The sequence below is a fragment of the Trypanosoma theileri genome (assembly GCF_002087225.1).
Source record: "Trypanosoma theileri isolate Edinburgh chromosome Unknown TM35_Tth_37_V1, whole genome shotgun sequence".
In the NCBI taxonomy this organism is placed as follows: domain Eukaryota; phylum Euglenozoa; class Kinetoplastea; order Trypanosomatida; family Trypanosomatidae; genus Trypanosoma; species Trypanosoma theileri.
In genome coordinates this window covers 26,393-52,699 of record NW_021639879.1, presented here as the reverse complement: position 1 = coordinate 52,699, position 26,307 = coordinate 26,393, and the positions used below count along the sequence as shown (strand labels likewise).

General features: G+C 41.9%; 9 protein-coding genes across 9 annotated transcripts; all 9 read left to right on the top strand.

Moving 5' to 3' along the window:
* Positions 1-336: 336 nt before the first annotated feature.
* On the top strand, positions 337-3,405 carry TM35_000371180 (putative pitrilysin-like metalloprotease, putative,metallo-peptidase, Clan ME, Family M16C; the record flags this gene model as incomplete). Its single annotated transcript, XM_029029418.1, has 1 exon — positions 337-3,405. One exon carries the CDS (start codon positions 337-339, stop codon positions 3,403-3,405), a length of 3,069 nt encoding a protein of 1,022 aa, XP_028879211.1.
* A 294-nt stretch (positions 3,406-3,699) lies between these two features.
* TM35_000371170 (Ca2+ binding protein, contains EF-hand motif (ISS)) lies at positions 3,700-4,911 on the top strand (the record flags this gene model as incomplete). Its single annotated transcript, XM_029029417.1, has 1 exon — positions 3,700-4,911. The coding sequence occupies one exon, from the start codon at positions 3,700-3,702 to the stop codon at positions 4,909-4,911; it is 1,212 nt and encodes a 403-aa protein (XP_028879210.1).
* A 270-nt stretch (positions 4,912-5,181) lies between these two features.
* TM35_000371160 (putative brefeldin A-inhibited guanine nucleotide-exchange protein 2) lies at positions 5,182-11,442 on the top strand (the record flags this gene model as incomplete). Its single annotated transcript, XM_029029416.1, has 1 exon — positions 5,182-11,442. One exon carries the CDS (start codon positions 5,182-5,184, stop codon positions 11,440-11,442), a length of 6,261 nt encoding a protein of 2,086 aa, XP_028879209.1.
* A 390-nt stretch (positions 11,443-11,832) lies between these two features.
* Positions 11,833-13,458, top strand: TM35_000371150 (putative tRNA-methyl transferase; the record flags this gene model as incomplete). The annotated part of the gene is made up of 1 exon (XM_029029415.1): positions 11,833-13,458. One exon carries the CDS (start codon positions 11,833-11,835, stop codon positions 13,456-13,458), a length of 1,626 nt encoding a protein of 541 aa, XP_028879208.1.
* Positions 13,459-13,813: 355 nt separating this feature from the next.
* On the top strand, positions 13,814-14,761 carry TM35_000371140 (rhomboid-like protein; the record flags this gene model as incomplete). Its single annotated transcript, XM_029029414.1, has 1 exon — positions 13,814-14,761. One exon carries the CDS (start codon positions 13,814-13,816, stop codon positions 14,759-14,761), a length of 948 nt encoding a protein of 315 aa, XP_028879207.1.
* Positions 14,762-15,295: 534 nt separating this feature from the next.
* On the top strand, positions 15,296-18,181 carry TM35_000371130 (formin 2 (FH2) domain protein; the record flags this gene model as incomplete). The annotated part of the gene is made up of 1 exon (XM_029029413.1): positions 15,296-18,181. One exon carries the CDS (start codon positions 15,296-15,298, stop codon positions 18,179-18,181), a length of 2,886 nt encoding a protein of 961 aa, XP_028879206.1.
* A 346-nt stretch (positions 18,182-18,527) lies between these two features.
* Positions 18,528-20,036, top strand: TM35_000371120 (uncharacterized protein; the record flags this gene model as incomplete). The annotated part of the gene is made up of 1 exon (XM_029029412.1): positions 18,528-20,036. The coding sequence occupies one exon, from the start codon at positions 18,528-18,530 to the stop codon at positions 20,034-20,036; it is 1,509 nt and encodes a 502-aa protein (XP_028879205.1).
* A 394-nt stretch (positions 20,037-20,430) lies between these two features.
* On the top strand, positions 20,431-20,904 carry TM35_000371110 (uncharacterized protein; the record flags this gene model as incomplete). Its single annotated transcript, XM_029029411.1, has 1 exon — positions 20,431-20,904. One exon carries the CDS (start codon positions 20,431-20,433, stop codon positions 20,902-20,904), a length of 474 nt encoding a protein of 157 aa, XP_028879204.1.
* A 1,717-nt stretch (positions 20,905-22,621) lies between these two features.
* TM35_000371100 (putative protein kinase) lies at positions 22,622-24,934 on the top strand (the record flags this gene model as incomplete). The annotated part of the gene is made up of 1 exon (XM_029029410.1): positions 22,622-24,934. The coding sequence occupies one exon, from the start codon at positions 22,622-22,624 to the stop codon at positions 24,932-24,934; it is 2,313 nt and encodes a 770-aa protein (XP_028879203.1).
* Positions 24,935-26,307: the final 1,373 nt, after the last annotated feature.

Here is a 26,307-nt window from a genome sequence, read left to right as displayed (position 1 = left end):
GCTGAATGTGCGAGAAATCCACAAAGTAGAAAATACAATGACATAAGCGACTGATAAATTTTTTTTTTTCGCAAATTTTTTTTTTTAATTATTATTATTATTATTGCTGCGTGTGATATTATTATTTTTATTATTACTGCTATTTTTCTTCGTGTTATTGCATGGTCTCGCATCTGTTTGGTTTGCCACAACGGCTGAGATTTTCTTTAGTGAAACCTGTGACCTCTATTAAAGGCCAAGGTTTGTAACTTCCAATTTCTTTTCTTTATTATTATTATTTTTTTTTTAATTCTTTTGGTTTAGGGGAATTGCGTTATCTAAGAAGAAGAAGAATACATGATTCGCCGTAGCCTATTACATCGTTCTGCAGGGAAATGTGCAGATGTTTCAGTTAGAAGGAGATCACTCATTAATTTCGAAAACACACATGGCTTTTTACATAAAGCTACACGTCGTATTGATGAACTAAATATTGTTGCCTATGAGTGGCAGCATAAACTTACTGGAGCCATGTACTACCATATTGATACGGATGATCGAAACAATACATTTTGCATTGGATTTCGCACACCAGCTCAAAATAGCAAAGGAACCACACACGTTTTAGAACATACTGTATTATGTGGTAGTAAGAAGTACCCCGTAAGAGATCCCTTTACTATGATGTTACGACGATCTTTAAGTAATTTTATGAATGCTATGACTGGTAATGATTATACTTTGTATCCCTTTGCAACAACAAATACGCAGGATTTTTGTAACTTACTTGATGTTTATCTTGATGCCGTCTTTCATCCATTGTTGCGTGAAGAAGACTTTAAACAAGAAGGACATCGTGTAGAGATTGAAACAGATCCGGTGATGGGGAAACGATTGGTGTTTAATGGGGTTGTATTCAATGAAATGCGTGGGGTGGTGTCAGAGCCATCACAGCACTATGCACATTCACTAATGAAAGTAATGCTTCCCGGAACACACTATGAACATATTTCAGGAGGATTTCCACCAGATGTGTTGAAACTCACATATGAAGAACTTGTGGCCTTTCACAAGAAACACTATCACCCCAGCAATAGCGTCACCTTTACATATGGTGAGCAACACCCAGATAAATGGATGAAAATTCTTAATGAGTATTTTTCTTCCTTTTCTCGAGGTGAAGCTGTCACAGTCCCTTTTCTCTTACCTGAAAATCGTTTTAAAGAACTTAAGAAGTTTTCATTGGAAGGTCCATTAAATCCTATGGGAAATCCACAGCGCCAAAAGCGTGTCTCGGTTTCATTTGGAGTTCAACAAGAAGATAATATGTTAGAAGATATGGTTGAATTAAGTGTATTGGATTCATTACTTTCAAGTGGTCCAAGTTCACCGCTGTATAAGGCGCTTATTGAATCACAGATTGGTAGTCGTTATGCCCCAATGCGAGGATACTCAAGTTTTCTTTCCTCACCCTTTATCTCATATGGTGTAGAGGGTGTAGATGAGAATCGTCCCAATGCAGAGGATGAAGTATTGAATGCTGTTATCTCAACCCTACAAAATGTGGAAAAAGAAGGTTTTGATCAGCGAAGAGTGAAATCTGTTATTTTTCAGGAGGAATTACAACAACGTCATCGCGCTGCTGAGTATGGAGTGAATTTGTGCGCCGGTCTATGTATGATGGGGTTATGTCGTGCACGAAACAATCCTCTTGATTTCATTGACTGGCTCCCACATTTAAGAAGATTGGGAGAGCAACAAGCAAAGACACTTCTTCCACGTATTTCCAAAAATCTTACCAATAATCCTCACAGAGCACTAGTGTCTGTATCTGCAAAGAAAGAATTTCTGGATTCTATGCGTGACACATTAACTCAAATGGAAGAGAAATTGAATAAAGATGTTTCTGATACCAAAAAAGAAGAAATCGAAACAGAAACAACAAAATGGTTGGAACGTATTCGGGCACCCCAAAATGATGATATTCTTCCCACATTAACTATCAAAGATATCCCCCGTGAATCATTCCAAGAACCTTCCCCAAAGTTAGTGGAATTAAAGGATAGTAACTCTTTACATACGATTGCTTGTCCAACAAATGGACTTGTATATGTCCATGGACTTGCACCGTTCCACACATCATTAATCACATCTATTTTAGATTGTGTACGAGAATCTTTGATAGATGTTCCTTTGTGGAATTCACTTTTGGGAAATTTGGGTGCAGGTCAATATTCATACAAGGAACTTTCTATTGCGACTGATTTGGTTTGTGGGGGTTTTACCTTTTCCCCACAACTTAACCAGTCGTATCGTCAAAGTTCAGATTATATCGTTGGTACATCCTATGGTTTCTTTACAACTAAAGAAAAGTTACGGGAAGCATTGAACCTCCTTAAAGTAACTCTTCTTGAACCACAAACTTCACCTGAGAATGACGAGGTCCGTTCTCGTGCACTTTCTCTTGTAAAGGCACGTTGTTCTGGAGTTATTCAGCGAATACAACGTAACGGTAACAGAGTCGCCACGACTCTTGCAGTTTCACATTTAACTCCATGTGGTGCTGTAAAGGAAGAGTGGACTGGTCTGGCACAATCAACACATGCTTCTCTTATACTTGAGAAACTACAGAGTGCTGAAGAAGCAGTTGTACGTGAAGCCATTACTGGAATATTGAAATCCCATGAGATATTTGCCAAATCATTGGCATCAAACATTCGTCGTGGTATCCTTTGGGCTACTTGTGAAGAAGGACATCGTACGGAAGTGGAAACCATGTTAACAGAATTTCTACGTGACTTTCCAGATGTAAGTTCTACTACAGAGACTCCTTCAACACGTCTCTCATTTTCATCCACAAAACGAACTCCTGGTTTGTCGCAACTCCGAAAGGAGTTACCCATTGATACTTCCTACGCTGGTATTGCTATTGCAAACAATTTAGACTGGGTTCATCCACACCAGGCTCCTCTTCGTGTGGCATGTCAACTGCTCAGCAATGAGTATTTGCATCGCCGTATACGTGAGGAGGGAGGAGCGTATGGATCAGGGGCATCCGCCACTCTTAATGGGGAAGTTGGCGGTATAACAATGTCGAGCTACCGAGATCCCACACCGGAGCAAACGGTTTCTGTTTTTAAGGAGGTTTCTGAATGGCTTAGTGACTCTGGTAATATTACGCAGGTAAAGATTGATGAGGCGAAGCTTCGTATGTTTTCCAGCATTGATGCACCTTATTCTGTTGACAGTTATGGTGAGTCCTACTTTCTTCATGATATACAACCAGATCAGAAACAGGCGATGCGGAACGCCATACTGGCAGTTGAACCCAGAGATGTTGTTGACATGGCGCAGTATTTCAATGTGAGTGGAGATGCAGCGGCAGTGGTAGGCATTTTGTGCCCAGAGGAGATGAAAAAGGAATAGTAAAGGAGAACCGGGTTTCTGCTTAAAAGCGAGAAAGAGAGAGAGTGTGTGTGTGTGTGTACGTGTGTGTGGCTGTCACACCCTTAATCTCGTGTGAGTTTGCAAGGTGAACTTACCCTCATTTATTATTTCTCTTTTTTTTTTTCTTTCGTTCTTGTTGTTGTTATTATTATTATTATTTTTGATTTTTTAAATTATTTTGGCATTTCGATCTGATTAGTTTCTCTTCTTTATTTTTTATTTTTTATTTTTTGATTCCATTATTTGTAACTAACAGTTCTCTCATAGCTTCTCATGCGCTCTCTCCTTCGGGTTCTCTGGCGGCCCGCTCGAGACCCGCTGCGATGGAACCGTCGCCTTCATGATAGCGGGGAATGGTGTCGACGACAATTCACATGTGCTGTACATCGATGGTATCATTTCTTTTCAATGACGAGAATCATTTTTGCCTTTAGTGCTGCTTGGTGTGTTGTGGCTACACTTGGCGCTGGTGTTGCGCTCTGTCGGCCTCTGGATACACCCGATTATCTCATCCCGTACTATTTACGTGATGTCAAGACACGCTTCAAACACTACGCAACTCACCGTAAATGTAAAGGTGGACCAAAGTATATGACTGTGGATGATTTTGTACGTGCTGTACTGGCGTCAAAGAACAATGAACCCTTACATCCCTCAGTAGTGGAGGGACTGGAGCAACTTTTCCGTGAATTGGATGCCGATGGTAATACATACATTAGTTTCTCTGAGTTTTCTTTTTTAATGTTATTATTAACAGCAAAATTAGATGATGTCCGAATGCTCTTTACCATAGTGGATAAAGACCGCCTTGGTGCTATTAACCTTCAGGAATTTGCAGGGGTTTTACGAGGACTTGGTTGTGATCCAGCGGAGTCAGAGATATTAACACGTGGTTATAAGAATGGTATTGTGAAAAGACTCTTTGGTGAGAATGGAGAGGGTCGCTGTACATACAAGGAGATTGAAGAAACTATTGAAAATCTGAATGAAGAGGTCTGGAAGGCTGAGTTTCGTCAGTTTGACACTGATCGTAATGATAAAATAACCGCTGAGCAGTTTGGAAAACTCATCGCAAACCAAATGATTGGAAGTCATGTTCCATTTTATATCGTTGAAAACATAAGAAAAATGCGTGGTAGTGGAGATACCATGACACTTGAACTGTGGATCAGTTTTCACCGAGTTATGCAGCACGCAGATGCGATAACAGAATCAGTAGAACTTTTTACCTCCTCGGGTCTCCCTTTGCGTAAGAATGACTTCAATCGTGCAATAAAAGCAGCTGGTCTTCCACCAATGGAAAATGTTGAATTAGATCTTATTATGGCTTTGTTTGATCGCAATGGTGATGGTGTCTTGCAATTTGATGAACTTTTATCCGTAATGCAGCAGAAACTAACGTACCATTATAGTAACTGTAACGTGAGGGAGAAAAAAAGTCTTCCTATACGTCTTATAGAATGTGTAGGTGAGGCCTTGCAGTAGTGAAACTACTCTTTCCCTCTTTCTTTATATATATATTACCTCTTTTCCCCTTCATATTGTATTATTATTATTATTATTATTATTATTATTATTATTTGTGACTGTGAGTGTGTATACTTTCCCCTTTGGTTTTTTCTACTTGTTATTTATTTACTTATTTACTTGTTTATCTAACTATTTCCATTCTACTTTTTCTCTCTTTGCATAAATAATATATATATATATATACACTCCAATCACGTATTAGCCGATAGCTAAATATTTTTGGTAATGCAGGGGCTTGCGCAAAAGCCAGCAGCCGACTTAGAGAATCGTGCTGCGTTTTTGGTTCAACTGCGCGCTCTTCTACTTCAGGCGAGGCACATCCTTGGTGGGAATCAAAAGGGCAAACTGAAGGAGATCCAGACCAGCATAGAAGAATGGGTGAAGGAGGTGGGAGAGGTGGGGGCACCGCGACCATCCATTTGCACACCACCTTCAGGCACCCCACTTACACTAGCAGGGACCCCAGAGCAACAACCACAACAACAAGTGGATTCATCGGAAGTGGATGGGGACCTCGAAAGTAGCACCAGTAATAATAACAAAAGTTCCTCTAATGTTTTGCGGGCCTCGGGATCAGGAGGAGCTGTTCCTGGTGTTCCAACTCCACCTCGTGCGGATGAACTCTCTTCCTTTACAGTTGAAATAATACGCGAAGGAAGCACCACATCTTTTGGCGGATCACAAAATGGTGTTAATTCTTTGTCAAGCTGTTTTGAAACTCGAAATTTAGAGGATTTTGCAGAATTTCTTCGTATGTTTTTTGCTAGTGGTATTCAGGAAACCGTAAAGTTACGTAATGTAGGACGTAATGCAGCCCGTCTCGCCATTGTGCGCTGTTTTTCTATCATTACAAACGCACTACAACAAGTGGTACGTGAGATATACACAGAAACACGTGAGACGGATAAGTCTGATGAGAAGAATAATAGTGGAGAAAACCGTATTACACGTTCTTCACTATTTGTTCATCTTTCACGTGATATTAGGGTTTCCACCAATGCTATTCTGAAATTTCTTGATCTTCTTACAGCTCCTTCAGATCATTTTTCCACACGTTTTGGGGCACAAGTATGCGTTGACATATTGAAACAACTGCGACAGTGCCTCGTTCTATTTGAGCAACGATTTGTACGAGAAGAGATTCGTCACTTTCGTGTGATGGGAGTTTCTTCTACAAGTTCAAGTTCTACCGCTGCGGAAACGGTGAATGCAAGATGTGCTGCCCAACGACGAATGGACGAGTTACGGGTGCTTTTAGGACCAGCGTTGCTTACAAGTATTGAAAGACTTATAGATCTTGTTCGCCCCGCTGTACGTTATTTGATCACTGTTGCCGCACTAAAGGAGACTGCGGGATCGCAGGAGTTACGAACACTTAAAGGTGATGTGTGCGCAAATCTTTTTGGTTTGGCCCAATGGGTATCCACCACCGCGCGATCCAAACGACGGAAGCGACAGTCGTCATTACCGGAAGATGCGGCCGGGAATGAAAAAGAGTTAGAGAACACCCGTGAGCGAACACCACCGAGTGGTATGTTGCGTACAAGCTCTTTGCCAGACTTGGAGAATGTTACCACTGCAAATCCGCTTTGGCATCAAGTTGTGGCTCATTCTGTGGTGGAATCACTACTACCTATAGCCTTCTCACCAGAGTACATTTCGTGCATTGCACAGCACTGTGGGGATCAGAATAACGGTCAACTTGTGGCTGTGCAGATTCTGAATGAAACTGTAAAAAAATTAGCTGATACAGATGTGGACGAACTACGGTATGTATTAGGAGTCACCACTTGGAGAGCGCGTATAGCAGAAGGCGTTCTTAATTGTATTGTTTCACTGCAAAGAGGGGTGTTAAAGGCTGGATTAGATATTCTTAACCGCATTGTTGTGGGGTGTCCTGAATATCTTGGCTCTGAAATTGGATTTCTGTACACCAGTGGTGTATTTGGACTGCTGGAGTCAGACAGCACACCATCTGCCATGAGGAGAGAACTCCTTCAACATGTTGTCAATACTTTCTTTAGGGGATCAGGTGCCAATGTTCAACCATCTCTGCTCTTGCGGCTCTATAATCATTTTGATCTCAACATCCGTTGGCATCAGTTAAATATTGTACAACAGGCAGTCGCAACCTTGTCAAAGGCAGTACGTTGTGCTGCACCGGAAGAATTTGCGGACACAGAAGATCTAGAGAGAGAAAGTGAAGATTCAACAACGATGCAGAAATCTTTACCATTTCTTGCACTTCAAGGTCTTTCATTAGCAGTGGAATTACTTACAATGTATATTCCTCAAGAAAAAGATGTAGCCATAAAGAAAATTTGCACAAAATTACCAAATCGAGAGAAAAAGATGAAAGAACAACGTTTAGTTGATGTTATTAACAGTTCTCCTGTAAAGGGTATAAAAAAATTGTTTAATATCACGGATGAAGATATGAACTTGGATAATAAAGGTTGTGAAGCTGCAGAAAAGGATTGGTCACATCAACATATTCCACCACCAGCTTCTCCAGCAGCAGAAGAGAAAGTACGTCAAATTACACAATTTCTTATGGAAACACCATCTTTGAATCCTGAATCCGTCGCCGAGTTTCTTTCTTACCCATCTGTTCTTACACTACAAGTTTGTCAATCTTTTATGGATGCGTTACCGTTAGCAGGAAAAGGCCTTGTAGAAGGACTACGAGAATTATTTAAAATTGTTTTATTACCCAAAGAAGGTCAACGTATTGAACGCCTTCTCGAATTTTTCTCTAGTGCATATTATAAAATGAATGCTGTTGAAGGAGTAGATCGTGAGATATTTCCATTTGAATCAGAGAATGCGTGCTTTATTGCAGGAGTAGCGGTACTTATGCTAAATACGAACCTCTATAATCCACATGTTTCATCATTAAAAATGACGGCCTCTACGTTTCATTCACAATTGCGAGGTTGTAATGAAGGTAAAGATTTTTCGGAACGTTTTACAAACAATATATTTGATGATATTAGTTTACATTCACTTGATAGTATGAAAGGTTTTTGGTCGGCTGGAATGAATAGTGGTGCACGATATGCGACTGTCCCACTCTCAGGAAAGATGGACTCTATATTTTTTTCTAGTGAAGAACGTCGGGAGTTGGCATTCGGTGTAGTTCGACAACGACTCGCAAGTGAAACGCAGGAATTGCTTTGCCGGCACAGCAGACTGGAAGTGGATACGGAGATTAAACCCCCTGCGTTTTGGTGTAGTGTTGCGCAGGATTTGTTTCTCAGCACGTGGCCCTCGCTCTGCGCGGTGTTCGGTGTGGCCTTGCATGGATCGCAGGTGCCGGAGGAGGCCCTACTGCTCTGCGTGCGGGGTTTGCGCAGCAGTTTTCTCGTCGCCGCGGCCTTTGGACTGCAGACGGAGTGCGGCGTCTCTCAGCACGCACTACTGCGCATGGCTTCATTTGAACCCGTTCGGGATTTGTGTAATGGCTGTGTACTGGAGATAGCGGCAACAATGCACAGTGTGAACTTCTCCGTGCGTTTGTGGGTTCCAGTGGTAGAAATACTCGTGAACAGTCACAAACACCCTCAAAAGTTATTAGTGCAGGCAGAGTCCGTATTTGGTCGGATGGAAGAATTTACACGTGCAGCTTCAATTAGAACGGAAGAGGCGGATGATCTCACGAGGGTTTATAAAGGTGTAGTACAGGAAATGCTTCATGGTATCACTACTGTGATGAAGGATACAAGTATTGATGAATCCACTCTAACAGCTGTATTATACGTATTGCGGCGTGCTCTTAGTTATTCCCTCATTTCACACGAAAAACATCAAGAGACAGTAGTGAGAAACCTTGTGAATGTGCGGGATTTCAGTGAAATTATTATTCCAGTGTTGATTGATGTAGTGGATGCGGGAAGTGGAAGGGGAGATGAGTACATGCATGTTCTGTTGGAGTTTGTTGTCGATATTCTAACCACTGTTTGGATTTCTTGTATATGTGATATAGATTCAAAGGGATTTTGCTCTCAATATGAAATTGCTGAATGTTTTGTATTCTTTCAACGGTGTTATGAGCGGTGTAAAACGCATCCAGTAGTCCTAATGCATCTATTACAAGGTATCAAAGAACTTATTTCACGAACTATGCATGCCGTTGGAAGTATAGGGACTAAACCAGTTGGTTTAAACTCTGAAAAATTATATACCATGGCATTAGTATGGCAACAAGTATTGCAACCTCTGGCACGTACATTATGTGAAAAAAATAGTGTAGGAACAGAAACATGTAGTTTAGCCGTTCATGTGCTTAGAAAACTTATTGTTCTTTTCTGTGGGGATGGTGGTATAACTCTTGATATTCAGTTGCATAAGAAATCAAGAGATATATTACTTTTACTTCTCTCAAATGTGGCATATATTGGAGGTATGTGTGGAGATGTAGATAGTGCGCAGTCGTGTTTAGCACAATTTTCTACTATTTGTACCACAGCTTTGAATGATGATGATACGATTATATCTTCTAAAGACAAGAAAACTCTATTGAATGAGGATAAAGACCCTAAAATGAATAATCCTGAGTTTAAAAAACATGTTTTGTTACTTCAACATTTCGTTGAAGGTGTTGAGAGGCAACCAGATATTCTTGTACTTCATTCTTTAGAACGATTATGTTTTTTGTTACGTTGTCAAGCACAACAAACAAGAACAGAAGTTATCACTCTCTTACGTGCACTTGTAATGCAACTTAAACCATCTCAGATACACCATCTTGCAGTACATCTCTCTAATACAGTGTTAGAGGCATCTCTTGGACACGCCACCACAGAGCAAGAGACTTCCATGACAGATCCCGCTCTTCTTAGTTATATATTGTTTGATATCCGAGTTCCATCTTCCATGCGTAAATGTTCACTCACGTCATTTCGTGCGACATTACCGTCAATAATGAATTTCATGTCTCATGAGTTGTTATCAGAAGTTCCTCCAGACCACTTGGACTCTCTTGTCTCTTTTGTGATGAAATATTGCATGGTCCCTCTGGTGGTTTCCCCACGCTCTACTTATCAAGTGCGTACAATAGCCATTCGTTCTCTTATGCAGTGTGCTTCTTTCGCCATTAGACGTCAATCGAGTCGAAGTGGCAGCCCAAAGAGTCTTTTATCTCTTCGCACTGTAGCGGAATGTGTTAGTTTTGTTCTCTTTGGTCTCTGCGTTCCTGTGCGCCTCATTGTGCCAGCAAATGCCGATCATGTGGGTCGACAATGGCTTCAAGAAGAAAACTCAGAAGTATTAGGAGAGTACAAACAAGCAGCCGCTGATGCTATGCAATTGCTCTGGAGTGCAGAAGCCTATGAAATAACGGGAAGCTACAATAGTGCTACAATTTTTCTCGAGGAGCAAACTAGTATTGCTGTAGATAGAGAGGAATTCTCTCGATCATTACGGGGAACCTGGATTTCATCACACTCTGATGTAGTTACAGACGAACAGTTGGTGGAGTATTGTACACTGATGGCTCAACTACTATCACCTCTTCCAAAGATTTTAGAAGGTGCTTCATTTTGCTCTCACAATGAAGATAATGTTGGTGATTTTGGTATAAATCATAATGATACCAAAATTAATAATAATAATAATAATAATAATAATAATAATAATAATAATAATAATAGTAATAATAGTAGTAGTAGTATTGGTGTTGGTAATAGAAACGGTGATGATGACGATGGTACAGTTGATCCACAACAATGGCGGCAGCATCCCGATGTTTGGGGACCTCCACCAGTAGATCTTGAGACGACAGCCGAATTGGTATTAGAAACTGCGGGTACGTTTTTTGCGATTCTCTGGCGAGTAAACCACTTTGTTGAGATGGAGAATTTCGTGGCAAGATCCATTCAAAAGGGACGTGATGCACCATCATTAAGTAAAAGTAGTGCCCTTCTCCCACACGCCGCTATTCGAGGGGCGTTGAACGCTTTTCTGACTCTTGCCATTCGTGAGAGGATTGACAAACTGCATGGAGTGATGGTAGAAATATTACGAGGTACATCTATTGTACAGAAGTCAACCCTAAGTACACGAGAGGCGCAAAAGAATGTTGAAGGAACAGCTGAAAGTCTCGCTATGCAGCGAATGAGTCCACGGGAACAACAACACATGCGCAGTTGCAATGTAGGAATGTATCAGGAACTTTCCTCTGTAGTATCGCATTGGATAAAGACTATTATACAACAAACAGACGCTGAGAAATCTTCACTCACGACCGTAAAACGTGAGGAGCTTGAATGTATTGCGAGAAAACCTGACGTATTCTTGAGTCTGGTGCGATTACTTTCAGTGTCAGCCGGAACGGTTATTGTGTCTATTCGTGATTACTTTGCCTGGTACATCACCGCTCATCAACAGGGATTTGTACCAGAAATAGGAGTCCCACTGTGTGAAGAGGATCCAATGTTGCTGTCACCACCGAGCCAGGCGAATGGAATCGACGGTACGGATGAATAATATCAAATATACATGAAGTGAGATGATGTTCCAATCTGTGAAGTAAAGTTGGTATTTGTTTTTTTTTTTTCTTTTTATCAAATGCATCAAGTGATTAAAGTACATATCTCATCTACTTTACTTTGCTTTTTTTTTTCTCACTTTCTCGTTCGTTATCCCATATTTATATCAGATTACACTTTTTTAAAAATTCAATTCGGTATGTTTTGCAATATTATCGTACGGTGATCTTTTTTTTTTTTTCTTTTTTATCCTTTTCACTCCCTTTCTGCACGGATCAGATGACCAATTCGGTTAATTTGGTATAGGTAGTCCTGGAATATATATATATATGTTTATATGCTTCTGTTTACGTCTGTGTGTATAGGCAGAAGAAAAGAAACACTGTAAATGCCTTCTACTGTTGTGCGTGTGGCGGTTGCCTTGTCAGGTGGAGTAGATAGCGCCGTTGTAGCATTGCTGCTCAAACGTTGCGCACCCCAATGGCGTGATGTTGAGGCTCTCTGCAGTTTGAAGTATCCATTGTCGTTGAGTGAGATACAGAAGATTCTGGAACAGCATCGTTCTTGGTCTGATGTACTTCAAACTCCATGCGAAACGATGAGAAGATCTCATTATGATCTGACGGCACCTGTTCACTATTTTCCAGTATTTATGAAGAACTGGGAAGATGCCGCAGAAGTACATGGTAGTCGTCCTAGTTGGTGTGAAGCCGCACAGCAGGACTACAACGATGCCACTGAAATCGCCCGCTCGATTGGTTTACTGCGCAACGGAGAGATGATGCCGCTGCACAATTTCAGTGCTCATTATGTAGAAAAATGCTTTGAGCCCATGTTGGATGCCTACGCTCGTGGGGCCACACTGAATGTGGATATCTTGTGTAATTCTGAGGTGAAATTTCATGTCTTTTTACACACCTTACTTAACTCAGGGAAAGCACATTACATTGCTACCGGCCATTATGCCAGGACTGCACTCTTTCCATGCGATGATAATGACAGAGGTGATAAGGTGCAGGTGATAGCGAGACCATTTTCTGCAGGGCGAGACCTTAACGATCAAACTGTGTTTTTATCTCGTCTTTCTACATTACAGGCTTCTAAGGCGTTATTTCCACTGGGTCATGTGTTTGAGCGAAAAACCGATGTACGCGCTGTGGCAACTTACTTTGGTTTGACACCTGTTTGTAAAAAGAAAACAAGTACTGGGATATGTTTTGTTGGTGAACATTACAAACGTAAATCACATGATAAGAATAATAGTGATAATGATAACGGAAAAGGTAATCCTGGAGGTGGTTTCAGTTCATTTCTAGAAGAGTATATTGACCCAAATAATGTCACTCTTGAGCAGATTGTAGCAAGCGGGGGTAAAACGACATTTGTGAACGCTGAAACAGGAAATGAAATTGATGCATCCAAACTTCTCTTGTTTGGAAGATATACCCGATCTGTACTTCCTGCGTACAGTGTAACGCTTGGTCAGTTGATCCGTGGTAAGGACCATGACGGGCGTAGTCTGCGTTACTACGTACAGAATAAAGAGTTATTTCCATTACAGGAATCTAATGGAGGAAAAGAAGAAGAAGAAGAAGAAGAAGAAGATGGTCTGCGTTTTTTGCGAACTGTGTGGTTGGTGGACCGCTGGGATCATCCACTGTTGTACAAGAGTGTGGTAGAGTTGGAGGATGTGGTACTCTCACTTCATCCCCGTTCTCTTGGGCAATATACGGAAGAAATACGTATTGATTGTCTTTGTTGTGCACGACATCAGGAGCCTCTTCGTCAAGCCACTTTGTGTTTTGCGTTGTGTAATGTACATGAGTCGAATGACTGCATTCGTGTTAGTTGTGCCACTGTTGTATTTAATGCCCCTGTACGAGCTCTAACTGCTGGACAGGCACTCGTGGCGTATTGGCCGCTTCGTAAGAAGTGTGATGTGGATAGTGCTGCATCTTTATTCGTGCTGGCGAGTGGATGGATCGCACAATCTACAGAGAACTGTGGCGTTTGAGGAGAAGTCTCTTCTTTTTTTTTTTTTTTTTGGAAATTGTGTTAGTTGTTGTTGTTGTTGTTGTTTATACTCTATTTTATTCTCACATTGAATTTTTACACCACGTAATTATATATATATATATATATATATATATATTTCCTTTGTTCTGGTGAGTTTTTTATTTTATTTCTGTGTCCATGCACTATTCCCTGGGTTTGAAGGATTGTTATTTCGTTGCTGCATTTTCATCTAATTTCCCTTTTTGTTTTCTTTTTTCTCGGGGTTTGATAATGTTGAATGGTTTGAAAAACTTCCATGTTTGGTGGTCTCATTGTAAAAGAAGAAATAGGGAAAAAAAAGAGAGAGAACGTGTATGGCAGGTGGTAGTAGTAGTAGTAGCAGTACCAGTGCTAGCAAGATCATTGCGGTGTCGCTCTGTGTGACGGCGGTGCTTGGTCTTTGGTCAACAATAGTGCCGCGTGTGTTTGGTCTCATACCAGCACACACATTCTCTGTTCATAGCTACCCGTGGAATGTTGTCAGTTACGTCTTTGTGGAGCCCAACATTATTCTCTGTGCATGCAGCGTTGGGTTCATGCTGACAATTGGCGGGGCGGTGGAGGCTGCCGTGGGCACATCTACATTCATGCAATTAACGCTAGTGACGGCCCTGATAACTTCCTTGATTCTACTGGTGTTGAGTGCACTTCTCTATCAAGTGGGCTTCTCGTGGTTTCTGCAGTGTTATTGCGGTATTTGGCCACTCGCCGCGGCTGTTCTGGTGCCGTGGGTCGCAATATCCCCAACGGCAAGTGCAGCGCCGCAGTTAATTCCCACACAAGTGCAGCGGCGGCATGTGCCCACCATACTGCTCGCCTTTGCACTTATCATTGACTTGATATTTCGTAGAAAACAGAAAATTAGTGATGAGCATATTGATAGTGAAACCATCTTTCCAGGCAGTGTATTCATTCCCGCCTTTTTAGGTCTTTGCAGCTCATGGATGCTGCAGCGGCACTTCCACATGAACACCCCAATTGCCTTTCACGTGCTGCTGTACCCAATCTTCTTGAGGTGTCTCTCAAACTTCACTGGAAACGGGGGCTCGCAGGGGAACGAAGGCGGCAACACCGGATTTGTGGAGGGTGCCGTGACGATTCCAGTCCTGCGCAGTGCCGCCAATGTCACTCTACTGCCGGGATCTACACAAGAGGATGCGGAGCGACATCGATCGATTGCATTGGCAGCACTCAACTCACGTTTGCAGGAGGCACTTCCAGCTCGATACGATGATGCGAAGAAACAACACAGTGTGGTTTGATTAGAATTTCCTTTTTTTTTCGCCTCTCATTTTTCTTCTTTTTTCTTTCTTGCGTTCTGTGGTGCTCGTCATTGAAACTGCAAGAGAGAAAAAGAGGTGAGATGGAGAGGTTGTTTCATTATTATTATTATTGTTATTGTTACTGTTTATTTGCAAACCCAGTTTGACAACAAGAAAAACAATGAAAGCAAGACGCAAAGATATTTTGTATTTTTGTGTAGCACTATTATTTTTCGTTGTTTTTTTTTTTGTTGTTGTTGTTGTTTTCTTGTTTTCATCTTGCTTGTGTTAAAACTACTGTGGTCCTTTTCTTGATATTTCCTTTTTATGAGCAGAGACGTACCTGACTCATAAATACCATGTTGTTTTATTATTATTATTACTATTATTTATTATTGGTATTAGTATTGATGTGGTGATTACTGATGTGCATATATCAATTTGGTATTTCCGTTTCTTCAGACTTGTTGTCTATTATTTTTCTTTAGAGACACTAGACTTTTCTGAAGTGTAAAGGGGCGGCTGTTGTCTGTGATGGCCGCAGCGGATATTATTTCCCGCCCGCCGTTGGGCGGCACGTCTGTTCGCGACGCTATTGATATATTACTGCATGATGACAATCAAGGACAGCGGAAGCGCATGTTGGTGCTGGAGCTGAACACACTCCTGCAGAACACGGAGTTCGCCGAGCAGTTTCTCGAGGAGGACGGGCTGAATATTCTTCTTCATCAAATACGAACAGCGAGCGGTAACTTGCAGGCGGCAATGCTCAGCGTTCTCCGCAATCTTCTCGTCTACGTGAATGCCGTTGAACAGATCGCCGAGTCGCCGGAGCTCGTGGAGCGCATTTACGGTTTGTTGGTCCCACCGCCGGACGGCACGGCCGTTCCACTCAATATTGCCAAACCAACACTCGAAACTCTTATTGTGATCTGCGGAATGGTGGAGGGCGGACACAAATTAATTAACCGCGCGGCGAAGAAACGTGTGGGTGTTGGGATGTTGCCATACGCCCCGCTGGTGCCACTGTTGAGCAGCGACGACCTCCTCGCCACACACAGCACACTCCTCTTTATGAATATTCTTCTGAAGAAGAAAAAGGAGTTGTCGGAAATAAAGGCAAAGAAGTTAATTTTCCGCTGGAAAGAGTGCGGTGCAGTGTCACTGCTGAAACGACTAACCGTTATTGAAGATGCGGATGTAATGAAACAATTATCAAACTTTCAACGACTATCCAATCTCACTATTCCACGTAGTTGGGAAGAGGCAAGTAAATATCGAATGCAGTATGAAGAGGCAAAACGTAAATGTGATGCTGCCATGGAAACACTTTACGTATTTCAACAGCAACAGGCAAAAGTGCGGATGTTAAAGCAGGAGTTAGAGCGTGCACATGAAACGGTGCGGGCGATGAGTCTTCTTATGCCTACAGCTTCAGTGAATTATCACCCAGCAAGACGGTTTCGCGCTGGTGGTGGTCTACACATTGATACACTGGCCTCTAACAAGATGGAACCAATCGATATGAATCAGGCACATAACGATATTGCTGCTACACGTATGGCACTCGTGCAGAAGTTTATTACCGCTGAAGATATACAACCCATTGTAACAAAACTCGTCGGTGGACGTGGAGCCGCAGCACAAGGCCTTTACACAGCGGAAGCTAACGGTATTAACAGTGATGATGAGTTACTCGCACCTCCATCTGATGATGATATTGATAATGATGATATGATGCCGCCGCCAAGTGATGAGAGTGACGCACCACCCCCAGACGGCGAGGAGGAGGATGAGGCGGAAGAGAATTACCACCACCGCCGCAACAACAACAATAATAATAATACTACTAATATTAATACTAACAATACTAATACTAATAACAATAATAATAATAATAATAATAATAATAATAATAATAATAATAATAATAATAATGGTAATAATAATCATGATAATAATGATGTCAATAGGAGAGATGGGACCGCAGCTAACGGAGCAGCAGAATCAAAACCATCACAACAGTCTGTGTTATCATCACCGCCGCCACCGCCGCCGCCGCCGCCGGGAGGCAAAAAAAGTGCCCCACCGCCACCACCACCGGCGGGTGGAAAGAAAGCACCAACATCCATATCATCATCCACAACGAAAACAACACCAGCAGCATCCTCTCAGATCTTCTTTAAGGGGCCTGCTCCAACAAAACGGATGAAACCTCTCCATTGGGAAAAACTACCACTTTCTGATGGCGAAGATTCTGTCTGGGCTTTAGTAAATAATGGGAAAACGTGTGATACCTCCTTTAACTATGCAGAGTTTGAACAACTCTTCTCTCAGAAGGAAGTTGAGGTGAAACCATCAGCTCCAGCAAAGCCACAAAAGGTGCTCCTCTTGCGTGAGGATGTACATCGAAATCTCTCTATTGTTCTACACAAACTTCCGAGTATCCCCAATGTACAGCACGCCCTGCTTGAGTTGGATGCGAATGTTCTTCCACGCGAGGTGCTAACGGCTATGCTCGCACAGGTCCCTACAGATGAGGTACGCACCGCATTCTTAAAGAATGCCGGTAAAAAACCAGAAGAGGAGTATGAACCACAAGAAAAGTATATGGCTATGATGATTACTATGCCTGAATTTAAACGACGTATCTCTGCGTGGCTTTTTTCAATGGAGTGGGAAGAGAGTCGACAAGCTGTTCTGAAACCCATGCACCGTATGCGGGAGAGTATGACAGCTGTGTTGAACAGTAAATATTTACCATATTTCCTTGGATTGTTGCTTGGGTTTGGCAATATGATGAATTACGGTGATGCCCGAAGAGGCAATGCTGGGGCAGTGGATTTAAGTCTCCTTGGCAAATTGGAGTTGACGAAGGATAATAGAGGAAAAATGTCACTCTTTGCGTATCTTGTCAATACTGTAAAGACGCACCTCCCGAATGCACTGCACATTGTGGATGAAATGAAACCCATGCTGACAGCGAATATTATGCAAATCAGCTGGATAGATATTGAGTCTGCTATTCAAGAGGCAGAGAAAGCAGTGCAGGTGTTTAACAATAACTGTACGTTCGTTAAGAAAAAATTAGTGGAACTTGGCACAGACGCAGAAGATCCATTCATCCCATTTTCTGTGGAGTTTACCATGCGAGTGACGGCAGAATTAAAGGAAGTAAAGGAACAATTTAATCAACTCGATCAGACACGCTCAAAGTTCTTGAAGTACTTTGGTATAAAGGATGGGAAGAAAAAACCGGAAGATGTTTTTGCTGAGATTGTGCCATTCATTGAACGAGTGAGGAGAGCCGTTCAGGATATGGCGAAAGAAGAGAGACGTAAAACAAAGAAGGGTCAGAAATTAGGTGATGGACAATTCGCACACGTAGTGGAAAGACTACAAGAACAAGTAGTAGTTTAAAAAGAATGACAAGATGGGAGTTTTTTCCCATGCCTTTTTTTTTTGTTGTTTCTTTCTCTTTATATATCGTTTATTTATTATTACTATTTTTACAAGTATTTATTTGTTTTATCCCTAAAAAAAAAAACTGTCTGTTCAATAGGGAGTGTCGAGTTGGTAAGAAGTTTTCTTTTTTTTTTCGCTTTCGTGTTATTATTATTATTATTATTATTATTATTTTCTCTCCCTTTTATTGTTGTCTTCTTTTGTTGTTTCCACTTTTCTACTTTTCCCTCACTTACTTTGTGTTTCTTGTTTCTGATTCTTTTTCCCATTTTTATTTCCCTAGGGAAAGGGAATGAATAAGATGAGAGAAGAATTAGTGCGTGGTCTGTTTGGGGCAACTCAGAGGGAGCGGGCGGGTCAAACTCCGAGCAACGGAGATGATTCCTCTGATGGTACGAGGGATATGCGGTTTGATGAGATGCTCCAGCACTTCTTGCGTATGCCAGAGATGCTTGTAGACATTGAGTTCTACTTTGCGGTTACAATGCTGAGCTTGGCAGAGAACATTCTCTCACTGTTGTTACTTCCACTCAAATGTCTGGTGGCATTCTCACGTTTTGAACGGCGTGATGCGGTTGCGTTGGTGCTCATTATCTTTGGGATGCTCACATACGGTTCTCTCTCTATATATACAACTCAATTGTACGCCTACCTTTACCACGTGGTGCGGCGTACATCATTTATAAAACTTGTGATGGTGTTTAACATTCTTGAGGTCGCCGACAGACTTCTCTCAGCTCTCTCGCAGGAGGCGATAGAAGTATTGACTGTATGTGTACAAGGATGGGGTCGGGGTAGTACACAGTATCGTAAGAGCAACGTGACGGTGCAGCGTTCACTGTGGTTGCCGATTGGTAGTGCTGTGCTTTCAGCTGTGTGTGTCGCAGCGCATGCAGTGACATTGCTGCTCTCAGTCGTTACACTTAATGTCGCTGTGAATGCGGAAGGTCATCTCTTATTGGCATTGATGATAAGCAACAATTTTAGTGAGATAAAGGGAGTGGTGTATAAAAAACATAACAGGGAATCCCTCTTGCAGGTGGCTGCGGCAGACGCCATTGAACGGTTAAAGTTTTTTTTATTTGTTCTTGTTATGGTAATGCAACACATGTATGAACAATTTGATGTTCTTGGCATTGCCGATACTTTATTAGTTTTATTAGCAGAAGTCTTTATTGATTATATAAAACATCTCTTTGTGGCCAAGTTCAATGGCATTTCCCTTGGCGTCTATCGCTGCTATTCACAACTGGTACTAGTCGATATGGCTTCAGAGACGGTGCTGTGGCGACTTGCAGGGTTTCAGGTACGTTGCGTGGATGATCCATTGAGGAAAACAGACGACGTGCGAGGACTTCTCTCACCAAGCTCCGGTTTCTTTCCAAATTACGTAAAACGTACGGGTTTTATTCCACTCCCTTATGTGGCTTTACTGCTATGGAGTGTTTACCCATTTGCCAATTTCTTGCTAGCGCACACACCCCTCCTCTTCGTGCTATCCCTTGCCGCCATCGTTCTTTTGAAAGTTCTCGTCTCGGAGTTTATTCGTGGAATTGCCTCACGATTTGTTGTACGCTCACTTATTGTGGTGAATTCACACAAACACGACTTAAATGGCAGTAAAACAACCGCCGTTATTGATTTGCCATTTGGTATTTCCCCCCTGGGCACACCGTCTCTTACACCGAGAAGGGTAAGCCCATCAAATGTAAGTAGTGAACCCGTCGTGACATTACAGCTTTCGTCTTTTCTCTGTTCTCTTCTTAAACTCGACCCGTTTGATCTACAAGCAGGGAAAGTAAAACGGTAGTGTCTTCTCTCAAAAAAATAAAAATAATGAAAAAACGTTTATATGTCGATTTGTGAGTGATTGCTAATGCCTCTTTGCTTGTGTTTCTACACAATCTATCTATGTGGCTGTGTGGCTGTTTGTTGTTGTTATGGTTCTTGTGGTTGTTATTGTTTTTTCTTTTTTTTCTTCGGTTATTTGTATCACCCCTTCTCTTCCGTACTCTACATGTACGTATATATGTGTATTTTCCCCTGAGGTGGCTGCTGTACCTGAACAAACTTTCTCTTTCTCTCTCTTTGGCAATCCAGAATCTTAGCTACTTTAAAGCCTACATTTCACCTCAGTTTGTGAAGGAAAAGAGAGATATATATATATATATATAATAAGAGGCATTTTATTGCACTTGTAAACAATGGGTCAACAGGTTTCTGAGATTGAGAGCACACTCCCTCTTGGTATCTTCGGTCTGGACCAGTACCAATGGTCCGGCTCCGCTGGTGCTGTGTGGGAGGTGTGGAAGCTCGCCCCATGCTGCGGTGCCCCGGATCTCTTCGGGGTTCTCTGCTGCTTCCTGCACTGGACGTTCCTCAGCCCCTGCTCCATGTGTAAACTGTACGCCACAAGTCTGGACGATCCCTGCGCGCTCTGGCCCCATTGTTTCTGTATTCTCTGCTGCCCAATCGGGCGTCTCTTCACGCGGTACAATCTGCGCAAGAAGAACGGAACCACAGGCAATATCATTGGAGACTGCTGCTGTGCCTGCCTCTGCCTCTCACCATGTGCGTGCTGCCAGGAGCTCCGCAGTGTGGAGCCGGGGGCGTGGCGTATCGTGCCGGAGATCCCATCCATTGCCGTGATTGTGCCAGGCGTGCGCTTCCTGCGGTAGAAAGTAGAACTAATGCCGCCATTTTTGGTTTCTATGTTTTTATTTTAATGGTGAATTTTATTTTTATTTTTTTTATTTAGCAGAAGCAAGAGGATGATGGGTGAAAATAATAACTCCCAATGCATGAGATCGCCAAGTACACCAACATAGTTAGAGTTGTTTATTTGTTTGTGTATGTGTGACTCACTTTCTCTCTTTCATTGTTTATTTCTGTACCCTTCTCCAAATGACTTGTTTTTTATTTTATATTGGATAAACTGTGTGTACTTGTTGAAAACCAGAAAAAGAAAAAAAAAGAGAGTAGAGGAACTACAATTAAGAGGACGTTATATATATACACACAAACAGAGACGCAGACACTCATCATATATATATATATATGTATGTTTTGGGGTGTGCAAGCAAAAAAAGGATAAAGAAAGAGAAATAGAAGCGTGTCTGTGTATATATGGTAAAAGGGTGACACCCGATGGTAAAGAGGAGTGAGTTATTAGGATTGAGACAGCGTCAGCGGTGGAACGGCAAAAAAAAAAAAAGATAATAGGAAAAGGGTACCCAGAAAGAAACACTAGCTTCTGATGATTACGTTTTTTTGGTGGGTAATTGTTGCTCCTGTCTCGGTACCTTCTTATGTGTGAATAAGAGTTAATGTGCTTAGTTTTCCTTTTGCAGAGGTAACAGCAACGAAATAATAAAAGATGGGGGAGCCGAAAGTGAAAAACAAGACTCACGTGTAAGCAAAAAAAGAGGGGAGGGCGGAGGAAAGAAAAATTCATAGTAAATGTGTAAAGGAAACAGTGCTCAACATATGCGAATATTCAATTACCAGACTATTTTTTCAGTGAAAATGTATCAGACGCGGATGGCAAAATCAACCGTGTGAAGTATAAGGGTCTGGAGAATGGTAGCGAGATGAGCTATTTTTTCCATATTTTTACTTTCTATTTTGATGCTGACAAGCAAATAAATCCTTATCTTCCACCTTTTTTTTTAGGGTGCTTTGATTAGTATTCCATCCTCCTCCTTCTATTATTACTGCACACGTTTGCTGAACACTGTCCATTTTTTTGGCTGTGTGGGAAGTCGTGTGTGCGCTTTTGCTTTTGCAAATATTCTTACGATGGGGAGAACCTCCTGTGTTTTTTTCTTGTTTTTTTTCCTTTGGGTTGATTTTTCTTACTGTACGGGGATGTAGGGACTTTTTACCTTGTACGATTGTTTCTATTATTGTGACTATTACCCTCTTTTTCCCTTTATCTGGAATCACCTTTTGTTGTGATTTACAGGACCATCGTTGATAAGTTGCTGTCTCTGGGGCTAATTGTAGATGCTACTAATAGTCCCACTACCTCTTGCTATTTTGTGCATTCATATATTATGAATATATATATATATTGCTTGTGTTATATATATATATATTTGTCTGTGTGTATGTATGTTTCTCTCTTTTGTATTTTTCTCTATTTCTCTATATGTGTGTGTTCAGATGTGTTTTTATCCACCTCCTTCTTGGGTGTGTCATCATTACGATATCACTGTGGTTTTTTTTCATTCAAGATGTTGTTTAGCCATTATTAATTTTGAAACCCCTTTTTTCTCTTTTGTTTTTTTTTTTTTTTCTTTATTGACCCACAACTAAAAAAAAAAAAAAGAAAGGAAACAATTGGTGCCGGTGCTCCTGCTTCCCATTACCACACACACTGCAGAGCCGAGCGCCATGATATCTCAAAGCCTGCCAGCAACTATTGGCAAGTCAATCTCTGATCAGGAAGCAAATGCAAACGCGCCGCCAACGCTGCAGTTGAGTATGCTCATTGGCAATACGGAGATGGAAGATTCCAAGAAAACGCACCGTATGGCTCGAACTCCTAATCACTTTGGAAGTAAAGTACTCATGAGTGAGGAACGTGTGAAGAATAATAGTTTTAGCAGTGGAATACCGATGCGAGAGAAGAAACGGCCACCGTCACTCTTTTCCACACCATTCTCCTCCGTGTTGCCAACACAACAACACACACCAGTAGGATGGATGAGCAGGTCCTCCTCACAGAATCAACAACAGCAGCAGCAGCAGCAGCGCACACCCGGCTCTCTGTACGCTGGTAGTGCCATTGGACTCCACCGCACTGGAGAGTCCTCTACGCTGCAACCACCGCAGTCCCTACGGAAGTCATCTGATAGTCTTAGCGGCACGATGAACTCATCACCACAACGGCCTTCAGCTCCCGCCACCAAACCGCCCATGTTGTCGCTGTCGGAGGATCATCATGTGTTGATTGCAGGACCTTTCCGCGTCTCATGCGACGGCTGCCTCACGATGCAAAACCATCTACTGCTGAATAATAGTAGCAATCATAATCATAATAGTCTTGGCGAACGCAAGTCTAGTTCTGTAGAGGAGGGGGAGATTGCAGCAGCATCAACAACAGCAGCAGCAACAGCAGGGGGACCACACGCAACGCCCACAAGAAAACCACTGTTGCTGCCAGCCAAAATGTTAGTGCCGCTCGAAACGGCAGCAAACAACTCCTTCACACTTCTCTCCGCCAGTATAGACACTCCATACAGTCCCATCACGTACTCCCTCGATGCCCACTCCTCCACTACCCGCCCCACTTATCAACGAACACAATATCTACAACCTTTACAATACCCACCGCGTTCCTCTTCAGCCTTTAGTCACTCCGATAGTGGTAGTCTTGCGATGCCATCTGCACAGAGCACTCCAGACACCGCCGCAAGTTTATTACCGTACATGGAACTGCCGCCCTCGTGCCGCATGTCGGCCCTGCCGCCGTCCAACGCCCTGCGGTATGCGGATGTTCAAATCATACCAGGACCTGTCGGCGAAGGGGCGTCGGCGACGGTGTTTGAAGCTGTGCACATCCCTAGCGGGCGGCGGCTTGCGGTAAAGCGCATTGATCTGAGCCCGTTCTTTGTACAGTGGTCCCCAGAAGCACACACACATACACCACCTACCTATTCAAGTCAACGTCTGCAGCAGCTGCAACTCATTGTGGTGAGGGAACTCCAGGCGCTGCATATGGCGTACTGTAGTCCTTTTATGGTGAAGCTCTACAATGCCTTTTTCTCAGAGGAGAACATGGCACTCGACTTTGTTATGGAGTACATGCACTACGGTGGTTTAGATCATCTTACGAAGGTTCTCCACGCACCATTTAGTAATATCGATCCTCATGATGGAGGAACAATATCAACAACGGAAGAAGAAGAGGAAGAAGAAGAAGAAGAAGGTGATGAGAGAGATTGCAATGGGAAAAAGTATGTAGGTGTACCAGAACGACTAGTGGCAGTAGTAGGGGAACAGTTGTTACGTGGAATTCAACATATGCACGAGCGTGGGTTTATTCACAGGGATATCAAACCCGGAAATGTCCTTGTAAATGATAGAGGTATAGTAAAACTTACTGATTTCGGTCTTTCCCAGAGGTATGGATCTGCAGAGGATACCCGTGCTAGTTGTAGCCAAACAACTTTGTCACAGTCCCAAAATAGACAACAACAACAACAACAACAACAACAAAAGTGTCTTGCTACGCCATTGAATGCTGTTCCTTGTAGAGACATCTCTCCATTTGATCCGTCCATCGATTCCGTAACAAGTTCCTCTGAAGATTTGCAATGCTCTGGTACAAATAAATACATGAGCCCAGAACGACAGCGCGGAAAGACACATGGTGCTTCAAGCGACATATGGGCAGTAGGCATGACCCTTGCAGAATTTGCTGTTGGTGAATATCCTGTTGACCTCACGGACTGTATAGATGCCTTTGATCGTGTCGCTCGTATAGAAGCCCCATTGGATCTAAAGAAGTACCCAAGGCCGTATCCGTTAAGTGAGGAGTTCATTGATTTCATTCATATTAGTATGTTGCCTGAACCACGTGAGCGTCCGACGGCGGGTGAGCTGCTAGAGCACCCATTCTTCCGGCAGTGGGAGACACCCTTCTCAATCGAAGATTATCTGCGTGAACACACCTCACTATGGGCAACAAGACACCAGAAGTGAGAGTGAAATCAAACAGAGAGAAATGAAAAAAAAAAGAAGAAAAAAACCCAAAAAGCTCCCTGGGTTGTGACATTCCCTTTACTTTCTTTGATCCTTCTTGGGGAATAAGAGAGAAAGAGGGAAAGAGAAAGAGAAGGGGAGTAAGAAAGAAAGAAAAAAAGAAAAAAAAAGGAGAATATGGAGCGATGCAGCGTTGTTTTTTAAATTCTTTGTATTCTCCCCATTGTTGAATTGGGTTTGCTTCTTTTTTAGTTGTTGATGTTTTTTCTTTTTTTTTTGTTGTTGTTGGTATTATTACTATTATTGTTATTTATTTGTTTATTATTCCTACTACTATTATTATCATTATTATTACTATTACTACTTTTACTATTACTATTACTATTACTACTACTTTTCATGTTGACGATATAGGTTCCACTCTTGGTCCCACTACTTAGGTCTGCTGTTGCTGTTGCTGTTACTGGCAATGATGATAGTGGTAACTCGGAGTGATGTTAGAGGTGATGCTGTGGCCCATGCGGCAGGGCAACCATCTGCATTTATACACGCACACACATAGATAGAGAGAGGGAGAGAGAGAGAGAGAAATAATCATACGAACATCTGATAAGTCAAAAATGGATCATGCTGGGTTTGAAGAGTCTGCAAGTGCAAAAATGTGGTTTCTGTAGTGTGTTCGAATAGTGAAGGAATCCATGTGTCATTGTGTAGTAGTATTAGTATTAGTAGTAGTAGTGGTAGTGGTGGTAGCAGTACGAAGAGGAAGAGGAAGAGGAGGGCAAAGTAATTAATAGTCCTTGAGGTCCTCACTCTAGTCTAGGCAATGGGAAAAGAAAAAAAAAAAAAACAAGGAAAAAGTTTGAAAATAGGCTTTAAAGAGTTTATTATACATGAAATAGTTGTGGAAAAAATGAGTACAGAAAAGAGAAAAATAATAAAGGAAGAAGCATTAGAAGGAAATGAAAAAAAAAAGAACTTTTTTTTTTCTTGAGTCTTTCCCTCTCTCTTTTATTTCAAGTTATGTTTTTGTTTTTTGTTTTGTTTTTTTTGTTTTTTTTGTTTTTTTTTTCAGTCCGTTTCTTGCTTCTGCAGGCCATGGTGTTACAATTATGTAATAGCGCACATCGCGTTAGTGGGTGTATGCAAAGTGTAACTGAGTTGCACCGTTCTGGATTTAATAACGATCGCTGTTATACTCAATGAATCTGATGCGTTGTAGCCTTATTCCTTTGTCTCTACAATACGTACCCTTTTTTTTTCCTCCTAGTGTTTTTTTTTTTTCATTGTTTTATTTTACTTGTGTCGCTCTTATTATTATTATTATTATTATTATTATTATTATTATTATTATTATTATTATTATTATTATT